The 12800-nt window shown below is 44.7% G+C and overlaps 1 protein-coding gene across 1 annotated transcript in view; it reads left to right on the top strand.

The window, feature by feature from the left end:
- LOC146075452 (uncharacterized) overlaps positions 1-3731 on the top strand; it is a 38349-nt gene extending 34618 nt beyond the window's left edge. The window contains exon 4 of the mRNA XM_083184715.1: positions 3297-3731. Coding sequence (XP_083040841.1) covers positions 3297-3354 — 58 coding nt within the window. The 3' untranslated portion in view covers positions 3355-3731. The remainder of the gene's footprint in view (positions 1-3296) is intronic.
- Positions 3732-12800: the final 9069 nt, after the last annotated feature.

Here is a 12800-nt window from a genome sequence, read left to right as displayed (position 1 = left end):
CTCAGCCAATTAGAGGGCCGCCAAGTCCTTTGAAATGTTTTTTTTTTTTTTTTTTTTTTTTATTCTGCCACCAGCTTTGCTACACCGCCAGCACCCGACATCGGGTGCTGGGGGGAAAAAAACACTTCAGATGCGATGGGAAATCGCTTCTTGTCCAATTGCACAAGTGTATGGGTGTCATTAGGTAAACAAAGGAATTATTTGCTCAGCCTGGAGGGAGGGGGGCTACTCAGCAAGGAGAAACTATGTATCTCCCTGCAAGAGATGCTGCTGTAGGGATGGTCATCAATGCTATTGCCATCAATGGCTGCCATTGATGGCAATAGTGCAAATGACCATTGATGATAGCATACTATGTGCTCGTTTTAACTATTGATGGCTATCCCTTTTATTCGACTGACTGGACCATGGGCCAATCAAAACTTGGGGGCGGGGCTTTACAGGTGTCAGGGCCTGAGCTATGCTGTTGTGTTTTGACATCGATGGAGGCAAACCATCTGGTTCTCCCCCAATTGATGGCAAAACTATTCTACACTGGCCATAAACCATCAATTTAATTTTAAATCATCGATTGCCATCCCTATTCTGCTGGATTCATTGTCAAAGGTAGAAGCATGATGCTAGAAGTGAGTGAAATCCATGAGGCCTTAAAGCTCACAGTAAGATTATTTAGGTTTTATGGCTTTAATCCTTTTATATTTATTTGAAGTTGACTTGTGCATATCATAATTGTATGTCTTGTTTACCTGTTTTTCTCTGTAACTTGGAGTAACCCTGGAGGTATTTTCTCAATAAATCAAAACCTTTCTCCGCATTTTCTTTGGCTGTAAGGATTCCTGTGTCTGAGAGGCCCATATCCTGTGTCTGAGAGGCTTCATATATGTAATAACTGACATTTTCAAGTGTGATTTAAGTATCTGGCCAATGCAAGCGCACCATTCTACTACTCTTCATGGTGGCAGTTCCTGCAAATTCCACGTCATGACCGCCCATGTGTGTCAGATGGGCATATATTTCAGCGCAGGTTGCTGTGACAGTACACAAAATATAGAAAGCTTAAAAATAGACCAGATATGTATTCATTAATCTGTTTTGGCATAATTAATAAAACCTATTTCCCGCCGAACAGCCCCTACATTAAATAATATTTACATATGAAATAGCCCTCCACATTGGCATGGAGTCATTAATTATTTTGGTGTTTTTTTTTTTTTTTCTTTCAATGGCTTATAGTGCCAAGGAGTGACTGAAGTCTTTACATTTCTGTAACCACAAACTCCCATAGATGAAGGGAGTGAAGTTGCTATGGGGCCCAGAGCTGAGAGGTGCCACCTTCCCTGTCAGTTGCGTACGTGTGTGTGTGTATCCACTTTGGGGCCCTGAGCTGAGAGGGGCCACCTTCCCTATCGTAGTTAATGTTAACAAGGGCCATGCTGCTTCCCCCCCCCCCCCCCCCCCCACCACCACCATTTTTTGTCACCCGCAAGCATTGGCAAGTGTTTACCAGCACTTTGGCCACTGAGATTGGCAGTTGCAGGTGTTAGATGTGTATGCACTTTAAGATTTATGATTTACCAATTAGTGCCTGTGATGTATGACAAGCTTATCCCAGCCATAGCAGGAACCCCTTATCAGCATTTTTTTTTTTTTTTTGTCTGGAACAGTCCCTGCACAGCCTTAAGCCCCATACACACTAGAGGATATAGTAAAAGAAATTGCCCATAAAGCGGTTTCTGAGCAATATCTTTTACTATATCTTCTAATGTATACGCTTTATATCATTAACATTGCACGCTCCCGCACGTTGTTAATGACCATTGATGACTGCTGAACATTCCGGTCAATTTGGCTATATAGCCAACAACCCATGGGTTCCGGTGACGTCACTGAACCAAATAATGTATTGTACCCTCCAATATTGTCCATTCACAGATGATATTGACTATATTGGTAATGGGCAGGATCACCTAGCGTGTCTTTAAAATTGTCTCTGAAGAGCACATTTAGAAATGAGTCCCCTACACTGGACCTTGTGCTGTGAAGTGCAGACATTCACTTCCATGTAACCAAATGTAGCTCATTACAGGCTATTCATTTGGCATGAGAGCATATTTTCACACCGAATATACATGATATAACCTACAATACAATTTGTTAATATGCTCATTACGATAAGAAATTGGCTTTTTCACTACAAGGTGCCTGAAACAAATGCCAACATACACTAGGGTGCCATAATTTAAGACCTTTTGTGGGGATGCGGTCATTTGGTCTACAGCATGATGGTAGACAGTCATTAGGTCGAGATGGTTCTAGATTGAAAGGTTGTTAGTTCGACATTGTCTAGGTTAACAGTAAAAAGGTTGACATGGGCTTTTTCACAGTTTTTTTGTGCCGACAGGCAGTATTTCATGTCCTACCATCCACTAGGGCGGGCGTGGTGGGAGAATAAAATAGTGTGCCGAGCATAGCGAGGCACCGTGCCCGATGCATCGCGGTGCACTTTAAACTGTGTCCATGTCGACTGTGTTGACATTCAGGTAAAAAACAGTGAAAAACCCCATGTCGACCTAGACATTGTTGAACTAATGACCTCTTCCCATGTCGACCTAATGACTGTCGACCATCATGCTGTAGACCAAATGATCCCAACCCATTTTGTGGGCCACTGGCATATACCATAGTGCAGAGGTTCCCAAATGCGGTTCTCAAGGCACCCCAATGGTGCCATACATCAAGGAAATCCCCTTTTGGTGACTGCAGTCCACCCCCTGCCAATGAATGGCAATGATTAATCAATTTGTGGGGGCACCACCAATGCACACTAAAATACCATTTTGTGGTTTATAAATGTATCACTGGTTAATATCCTGTGCGGGATCACTTACCACTTTTTTGTACCCCAACCGTCCATGTTTTAAGTATATCCATGGCTCAGCACAGATGGTTAAATTAAATTGACTGAGGAACTATATAAGTAAACCTGCGCCCAAGCATGGATATACTTAAAACCTGGACCTTTAGGTAGCCTTAAGGACCATGATGGGAACTTCTGCTGCCATAGTGGCTAATTAGGCCTAAACAGTAGACAAACCATTATGGTGATTTAACTTTCAATGATTGTTACCCCAGTATAAATAACTGAGCAAGGTTAGATAAAAAATACATGTGGGGTTCATCTTTATTTAGGAAGTACTTACCGTGCTTGGCACTGAATCAACTCTAAATGTAATGTATTATTATTATGATGATGATTTCATGCCTTTTTTAATACAATTTCTTTCTTTCATCCCCAGGAAGCGAAGGAAATCTGACCCCAGAAGGCTGGCCCCTCAGAAGCTGCTTGTTGTGTAATCTGGAATGCCACCACTGGACTGCCGTTTAGATGCCTGCCGATCTTTACACCCATTACTCACAGTGCCTTTGACTTTGCTGCAGACCATAACTTCCTTTTCTCTGTATATTGCAGAATACTGAAGACCGATATTTGTTAGCTCCTCCCTGGTTTGCAAAAGTCTACAGACCATCGCAATCACTTGAACATTCCTCTAACCTGAGTTCTGCAGCACATTTGTGTAGTATTACCTGCAGAGCAGGACTGACTATTTCTGTATATATTTCTTTAGCCCTAGTAATTATTTATTTCTTAGTTCCGTGCTGCTGTGAGCGGATGGCTCTGTGCGGAGCATTTCTTAGGTTATTGTAAATAAAGACTTAAGTTGTGCCATAGACTGTGAGCTGAAGGTTCCTTTTGGAGGAGATGTGGCAAGGAAACACCCCTGCCGGGGATGAGGAACGTGGCTGCTCTACTACTGATTGCAGGGACCTACGTCAGTGACCATTAATAGCAGGAGGCACCGTCCTAGTTACACACTGTAGGCTAATGAGGTGCAGGGTTCCGGCTTTCAAACTGCGAAGCCCAGTGTTACCGCCGCCAGTGTGAACCACAAGGAGATATGGGGGAGAAACTATAGGATATAATTATTGCGGCACTGCGCTAATTTGTATAGAATAGCAGCTCAAATAAAAATAAACCGTTAATAATGTAATGAATGAGCGCTGGTTGAGAGAGGCAGAGGAGAGAAATAAAGTTAAAAACAGATTACAAGAATGCAGAATGTAAGAATACAGAGCATACAAAGCACCTGATAAGAAAAATTACGGTTAAAAGTAATGTTTACAATGTTAATAGAGTGGTTGTACTGTCCCGTGAGCCTGCACTTTCCCTACCTCTGGTGATAGGCGCCGGGGTCAGGCGGGAGATGTTATGCGGCACAGCCTGGATGAATACCCGCTTCTTCTTCTTCTAGCGCCTCCGACCCTTTCTAAATCTTTATGGAATGTACAATTTTTATCTCAAACTCCCAATGAAAGAATCCTTTTCCCAAACCACAGTTGGAATGGAGCATGTGCTTCCCACCAAAATTCTGGTGACCATATTTGCTTTTTATAAATAAAGTTTTTTTAATAAAGTTTTTTTTTCTGCAATAAAAGAAAAAAGACCATCACCATTTTTTTAAACTTGAAAAAGTGCTTTATGCACGAAACGCGTTGTTACCAGCTGCCCACCGTGAGATCCTGCCATCCCGGCCACCTCCCGCTCTGCAAACCGCTGCATACGTCTTGCAAGTGACGCTACATCACAGCGGGCGCCGGCGGGTTGGAGGCGCTGGAAGAAGCGGCTATTCCTCTACGCTGTGCCGCATAACATCTCCCACCTGACCCCGGTGTCTATCACCAGAGGTAGGGTAAGTGCAAGCTCACGGGACAGTACAACCACTCTATTAAGAGTCTAAACATTACTTTTAACCATCATTTTTCTTTTCAGGTGCTTTGTATGCTCTATTCTTACATTCTGCATTCTTGTAATCTGTTTTTAACTTTATTTCTCTCCTCTGCCCCTCCCAACCGGAGAAACTATAGGACTTGAATCTTTGCTGACCCCCAACAATGTCAGTCTGACCTTTGTGTAACACTGTACACCCATAGGGGGAAATTTGTATAAAATAGGTGTATTTGTATCAAGAAATATACTTCTTTTTGACATTTACTATCCCAAAAATACGGCAATTCGTATTCGTATTGATGTGCTATCAATATGAATACGAATTGCCGTATTTTCGGGATAGTAAATGTCAAAAATAAATGTATTTCTAAATACAAATACACCTATTTTTTACAAATTTCCTTTAGTAAATTTCCCCCATAATCTCAGTCCTAATGATTGCCACTCAATTATTGTATTTTGTACCTAGATGGAGGATTTCTTCCGAAACGGCACTTTATAATATATATATATATATATATATATATATATATATATATATAGCAGGAGTAAGCGGCACTCGGAGACAGTAGTAAATGGTGAAAGCCAGGTAGGAATGTTTATTCCATGTGCAGAAAACAAAACGTTTCGGAGCTCGCAGGCTCCGTCGTCAGTTGAGAGTAAGCACAAACATAATACAAAAAACAGTGTGATATATAGGAGACTTACCCGCCCCCTGTGCGTCCCGTCCATGTTCTCCATCAGCGGCTTCCGGGTTGGCGCCGTCTCCGTGACGTCACTGGCGCAGGTTCGATGGTCGCGATGTTGACCTGCGCATCGTCACTGATGCGCGCTCCCGGCGGCCGGCAGTGGAGTCACGTGGGGCGGCTGTGCCCTGCAAAATAGGAGCAAAGTGCAATGAATATAAGGTCATGGTGCATGGTAACATGAAGCATTGTACAACCAATGCTATATATACAGACTAAGTTTCCTGATAAACACAAAACCAAAAACTTAAGGGAAACTTAAAAAACGTGCAAAGCAAATGATAACTGTATATGAAGAACTGGGTACGTGAGACATAAGTGTAGTGAAGTGCTGCCACCTACTGGGCAGATAATGTATAAACCATATAGATCCAACATGACAAAACGAACATAATTAAAATAATGCGGACAGCATTAGGGGACTGTCCCTACCACCTGGATACACAGGTGGACATGTGCCCTAGCAGAGGGCTAACCTGTTGGCCCATATAGATCTGCCAAACAACAGTGGGGAATATACTAAAAGGTATATGCAATCCCCCGGTGTGGAGAGGGCACCATGTGTGGGTGCATACGAAGATGTCAATGTGTCAAAGGACATAAAGGAAAAATTTATATAAAACTACAGCATTATACCCACCATAAAGGTGGGATCCCCTGGAAAGGGCAGGGTGACAATACAGCGGGTGGGTATGGGCCACCTGTTAAGGGGAGAAGCCTGGGTCAGTTCTGGAGGGTGCCAGCAAAAAGCTACCCGTCAGGGCTGGGCCAAACTAGTGCGGCTGGGAGGAGAATTATAGAAAGTTATGGAGGCCATGATGCTCATTGAGCCCTCTAGGCTGTAAGGAGTCTAACTTAAAAATCCATTGGGATTCAAGCTGTAACAGCTTTCTGGATCTGTTACCCCCTCTAACAGAAAATGGTACATGGTCCACTATCTTGTATCGCAGGGTCGCCATGCCATGTTTAAAAGTGGCAAAGTGGCAGGCCACTGGCTGCTCACTTTTGCCTGAAATTAGGGCTGCGCGTATGGCACAACGGTGTTGGGCCATTCTGACCTTGAACGTACAGTCGGTTTTCCCCACGTAATACAGGCCACAAGGGCAGATGATAACATATACAATAAACTTAGATGTGCATGTCAAGGGCCAGCGTATTTTAAATTTTTGCCCAGTGTGGGGATACGCTGGCCCTTGACATGCACATCTAAGTTTATTGTATATGTTATCATCTGCCCTTGTGGCCTGTATTACGTGGGGAAAACCGACTGTACGTTCAAGGTCAGAATGGCCCAACACCGTTGTGCCATACGCGCAGCCCTAATTTCAGGCAAAAGTGAGCAGCCAGTGGCTCGCCACTTTGCCACTTTTAAACATGGCATGGCGACCCTGCGATACAAGATAGTGGACCATGTACCATTTTCTGTTAGAGGGGGTAACAGATCCAGAAAGCTGTTACAGCTTGAATCCCAATGGATTTTTAAGTTAGACTCCTTACAGCCTAGAGGGCTCAATGAGCATCATGGCCTCCATAACTTTCTATAATTCTCCTCCCAGCCGCACTAGTTTGGCCCAGCCCTGACGGGTAGCTTTTTGCTGGCACCCTCCAGAACTGACCCAGGCTTCTCCCCTTAACAGGTGGCCCATACCCACCCGCTGTATTGTCACCCTGCCCTTTCCAGGGGATCCCACCTTTATGGTGGGTATAATGCTGTAGTTTTATATAAATTTTTCCTTTATGTCCTTTGACACATTGACATCTTCGTATGCACCCACACATGGTGCCCTCTCCACACCGGGGGATTGCATATACCTTTTAGTATATTCCCCACTGTTGTTTGGCAGATCTATATGGGCCAACAGGTTAGCCCTCTGCTAGGGCACATGTCCACCTGTGTATCCAGGTGGTAGGGACAGTCCCCTAATGCTGTCCGCATTATTTTAATTATGTTCGTTTTGTCATGTTGGATCTATATGGTTTATACATTATCTGCCCAGTAGGTGGCAGCACTTCACTACACTTATGTCTCACGTACCCAGTTCTTCATATACAGTTATCATTTGCTTTGCACGTTTTTTAAGTTTCCCTTAAGTTTTTGGTTTTGTGTTTATCAGGAAACTTAGTCTGTATATATAGCATTGGTTGTACAATGCTTCATGTTACCATGCACCATGACCTTATATTCATTGCACTTTGCTCCTATTTTGCAGGGCACAGCCGCCCCACGTGACTCCACTGCCGGCCGCCGGGAGCGCGCATCAGTGACGATGCGCAGGTCAACATCGCGACCATCGCGACCATCGAACCTGCGCCAGTGACGTCACGGAGACGGCGCCAACCCGGAAGCCGCTGATGGAGAACATGGACGGGACGCACAGGGGGCGGGTAAGTCTCCTATATATCACACTGTTTTTTGTATTATGTTTGTGCTTACTCTCAACTGACGACGGAGCCTGCGAGCTCCGAAACGTTTTGTTTCCTGCACATGGAATAAACATTCCTACCTGGCTTTCACCATTTACTACTGTCTCCGAGTGCCGCTTACTCCTGCTATATACCTCTGGAGGACGCTCACCCTCTGGCTAGAGGGCACCGGAGCAAGTTATATTTGGCATCTACCCAGTCCTGAGTGCCGGCCTCCTCGTCCTGTGTATATATATATATATATATATATATATATATATATATATATATATAGTGATGTTCTTGCTTCACAGTTTTGTAAATGACCCTTGTATACATCCGGATATGCCTATGTATTTTTACAATAAAACTAATTACTTTCTTGAAAATTATAGGCTCACATACTGTACTGAAGGGGTGGCCAACCAGTCAGAGCCAAAAAATATTTTTGGTACTTGTGTAGTTTCACGATGCCGCCTGTCTGTCTCAGAAACTTGGCAGCTTGCCAGATGCTCTGTTTAACTGTGCGCGTGCCGCTCTAGCTGTTCTCAACGTAGCGCATGGCTGCTTTCCATATGTAAGCTACGTTATCAGCGTAGCGCTAGAGTGTTTGCTTTCCAGAGATAAAAGATGCTGGATTTTAACGCAGGATGGCCTCGCGCATGCAAGCTGTACGCAGGATGCGGTCATTTGGTCTACAGCATTATGGTCGACAGTCATTAGGTCGACATGGGAAAATGTCGACATGGTTCTAGGTCTAAAGGTCGTTAGTTCGACATTGTCTAGGTCGACAGTCAAAAGGTCGACATGGAGTTTTTCACTGTTTTCCCAGCCAACATGTGCCGACAGGCAGTATTTCATGCCCTACCATCCACTAGGGCATGGTGGGAGAATAAAATAGTGTGTCGAGCGTAGCGAGGCACCGTGCCCCTTGCCCCATGCATTGCGAGTAATGCGAGGGGATGTGGTGCACTTTGAACTGTGTCCATGTCCACTGTGTTGACATTCAGGTCAAAAAAACAGTGAAAAACCCCATGTTGACCTTTTGACTGTCGACCTAGACAATGTCGAACTAACGACCTATCGAACTAATGACCTTTCGACCTAGAACCATGTTGACCTAGACCCATGTTGATCTTTTCACATGTTGACCTAATGGTGTCGACCTAATGACTGTCGACCATAATGCTGTAGACCAAATGATCCCAACCCGCTGTACGCATGTGCAGTGCATTGGTAATCCTCTGGCCTGCAAATTCGCAGAAGTGTGATCAAGTCTGAATAACCCCCACTACCCGGTACATTGCTCACAAGGCAGGATACTCGTAGGCTGTCAGTGTTGGGAGCCACAGATTGGCCACCCCTGCTATTGAATCCACAGATGAAATATACTGAGCCCAATGGGTTTTAATGATGGGTTAGAACTCCGGTTAGTCAGTCTAGAGAATACATATGACCTTGTATGGACACACATACACTTACACTTTTAATTAAATTAGCCATGGTAATTAACTGCAGGCTAATTAAAGCAGCAGCGTTTGCTCTGAACAAAATCTGTGTTAACGAGGACATACCTTGTCTGAACATGCAGGACGAGGGAGAGGGTTATTAACAATGCGCGTGAGCATGCGTTGTTAATGATACACTAGGCAATATTGTGAACAATTGTGCAGAAAGCCATTTCTGAGTGATATTACACATCACAATATCGCCTAGTGTGTATGGGGCTTTAAGTCTCTGTGATGGATTCTAGAGTGGTGGCCTCTTGGATCGTGCAGACCACACATTCCATAGTTCCATTCCCACTGGTGCCTAAAGCTGAGTACACATATATACAATTGTCGAGCCGTTCTTTCGGTCTGGGTCGGACAGCCGTTCAATTGTATATGTGTGTACGCTGTCCCGTACGAGCGATAAATGGCAAAAAACTGTCTTGTCCGTCCATACTCGGTCGGTCGACGGTTCTTTGCTGTTTAATTTTCATCCGACAGGACGGCCTCATATCGGTACAAAAGTGCAGTGTGTACGCACGTCCGACCGATATGCTGCGGTCCTTGCGACTATACTGCCAAAGCTGGAACGCCCATGTGGGCGTTCCATAGCTGCAGCATCTCTGGCAGGGTGACAAAAAAAACAAAACGGCGTGGGGTCCCCCCCACAGCCGTAACCAGCACCAGGCTGAAAGCGCCGGGCTGGTATTAAATCAGGAAACCCGACAAATAGGGCTTCGCTGATTTTTTTAAAACCAGCCCCAGGCTCCAGGTCCGGGGCTGGTTCCCAAAATATGGAGGACAAAATGACCAGGGATCCCCCGTATTTTAAGAACCAGCCCCAGGCCAAACCAGCCAGCAGGGAACTGAGTCCCAGCAAGCCTTCCCCGCAAGCTGGGACTTGGAGAACCACAAGTCCCAGCCTGCGGGGCATTAAAGGGCCCGCTGGGTCTTGTAGTTCCACAGTAAAAAAAAATAGTTAAATAAATACACACTGACACTTTAGAAAAATAAAAGTTTAATACATACATTACACAAACACACTGATACTTACCTATCTTGATCCCATAGGTAGGTCCCAGGGTCCGGTCCAATCTTTTTCTTGCGACTGTTTGGACGGGAGTACATCAGACGTCTCAAGTAAAATTGTACAGGTGTGTACGCGTGTGTCGGCTGTTGTTTGTGGATGGTCCGACGGGAGTACAGTCGGCCGAACGGTTGCCAGAAATAGGGATTGTATAGATGTGTACCCAGCTTTACACTGGGCCAGTCTGCACTGAGCAGCTAGCAGAGGGTCAGAGCGTGGAAACATTGGGCTCAACAGTTGGAGAACAAAATAGCATTTCACTCAATTTTGGTGATCACAAGATTCAGTAGATGAATCTTAAAGGTCCCAACAGACGAGTCTGACTTGTCGTAGTTGTAAAGAGAGGAAAGGGGTTTGCACTGTGGACGCACTCCAAGGAAAAGACGAAAATAGGTTCTTTTCTATACTGTATATTTAAAATTTTTACTTTATTAATCCTTAAAAAGGAGAGCGGAATAGGTGTTCTGTGTACCTTTTAATTTATAATTTCACAAGAATATTCCTCCTTCTAGTGAAATGTTTACAGAGGTTAAAAATTATTTAGACACACATTTACATAAATACATATATTGTGAAGTGCTTTTGCACTTATAGGAAGAAAAAAGAGTGTGTGTATATACTGTAGGTTTTAAAAAATAGGCTACTTGTTGGGTGACTTTTTTTTAATGTGGCTGTTTAAATCTATAGTGTTTGAAATTTGTGTAAATTGTATCAATTCCTTTCATTTTTATATTTCACAGTCACTGATCCAGTGTTTCAAATTTTTGGCAGTCAGCCCAGAAAAATTAGAAACACTTTATCAGTGGCTGTGAAATAGAGGGATTTTGTACTTACCGTAAATCCTTTTCTCCGAGTCCACAGGTGTCACTGGAGTTACACTGGGGAATAGAAGGCGACCACAGGGGCATGGGCACTTTAAATAAAAGATTAGAGTGGCTAACTCCTCCCCTTCTACTTCCCCTCCAGGTCAGTCATAAAGGTTGTGCCCGGAAGGGAGCAGGAAGATAAAACACACTTCAGAAGGGTATGTTAATACCACATACATCATTCAATACAAGAAGTAAAGAAGAAAAACAGTGAGAAAAACACTGAAAGTTCAAACATACATAGTCAACAGACAACGTAACATACTAACATAACCAAGGTAACTTTAGCAGGGAAACTCCAAGGTAATGGTCCTTGTAGGATATAAGCCCGAAGGCAGCAAAAGAGAACAGCGCTGTGGTGGGCGTCCAGTGACACCTGTGGACTCGGAGAAAAGGATTTACGGTAAGTACAAAATCCCTCTTTCTCCTTCATCCACTAGGTGTCACTGGAGTTACACTGGGGACGTCCCAGAGCCTTCAATCCCGGGTGGGTGAGCGCTGAGAACCCCTTAACACCCTGCGGCCAAACACTGAAGCAGGAGCCGCAAAGGTATCAAACCTGTAGAACTTAACAAAGGTTCTACAGCCAGACCAGGTAGCCGCTCGGCAGAGCTGCTGGAGAGAAACCCTCGGGCAGCCGCCCAAGAGGATCCCACCGACTTGGTTGAATGCGCCGTTATGCAAACAGGAGGAGTCCGAAAAAAGGTGACATAGGCCTGACGGATAGTCAACCGAATCCACCTGGACAGCATTTGTTTTGAAGCTGGCCATCCACAACGCAAAGGGTCGTAGGTAACAAAAAGCGAATCAGACTTTCTGATAGAGGCTGTGCGAGCTACATAAATCTGCAGAGCCCTAACCACATCCAAGGATCTCGCTTCAGGTGAGTCCTCTGGAAAAGCAGGAACCACAATGGGCTGGTTCAAGTGAAAAGCCGATACTACCTTAGGAAGGAAGGCCAGACTAGTACGGAGCTCCGCTCTGTCAGAATGAAATTGAAGAAAAGGGAAGCGACAAGAAAGAGCCCCCAGTTCCGATACACGTCTGGCAGATGCCAGAGCCAGCAACAGTACGACCTTCCACGTGAGGTAGCAAAGGTCCACCTCCTCCAAGGGCTCAAATACCGAGGACTGAAGGTACTGCAGCACCAAGTCCAGGTCCCAGGGAGCCGTTGGAGGGCGAATGGGTGGCTGCAAACGAAGCAACCCCTGGAAAAAGGTTTGCACCTCTGGAAGAAAAGCTAACTTCTTCTGAAAAATGATGGAGAGAGCTGAGACCTGAACCTTTAAGGTATTCAGCCTCAGCCCCGCAGTCAAACCTTCCTGCAGAAAAAGGAGTCTCGCCTTCTTGAACAGGCACGTGGAAACCCCGCGCCTCTCGCACCAAACCACATATGAACGCCATATACGGTGGTAGTGGGCT

This window comes from Crinia signifera, chromosome 4 (assembly GCF_055691185.1).
Source record: "Crinia signifera chromosome 4, ASM5569118v1, whole genome shotgun sequence".
Classification (NCBI taxonomy): Eukaryota; Metazoa; Chordata; class Amphibia; order Anura; family Myobatrachidae; genus Crinia; species Crinia signifera.
This window is presented reverse-complemented; position numbering and strand designations above follow the sequence as displayed.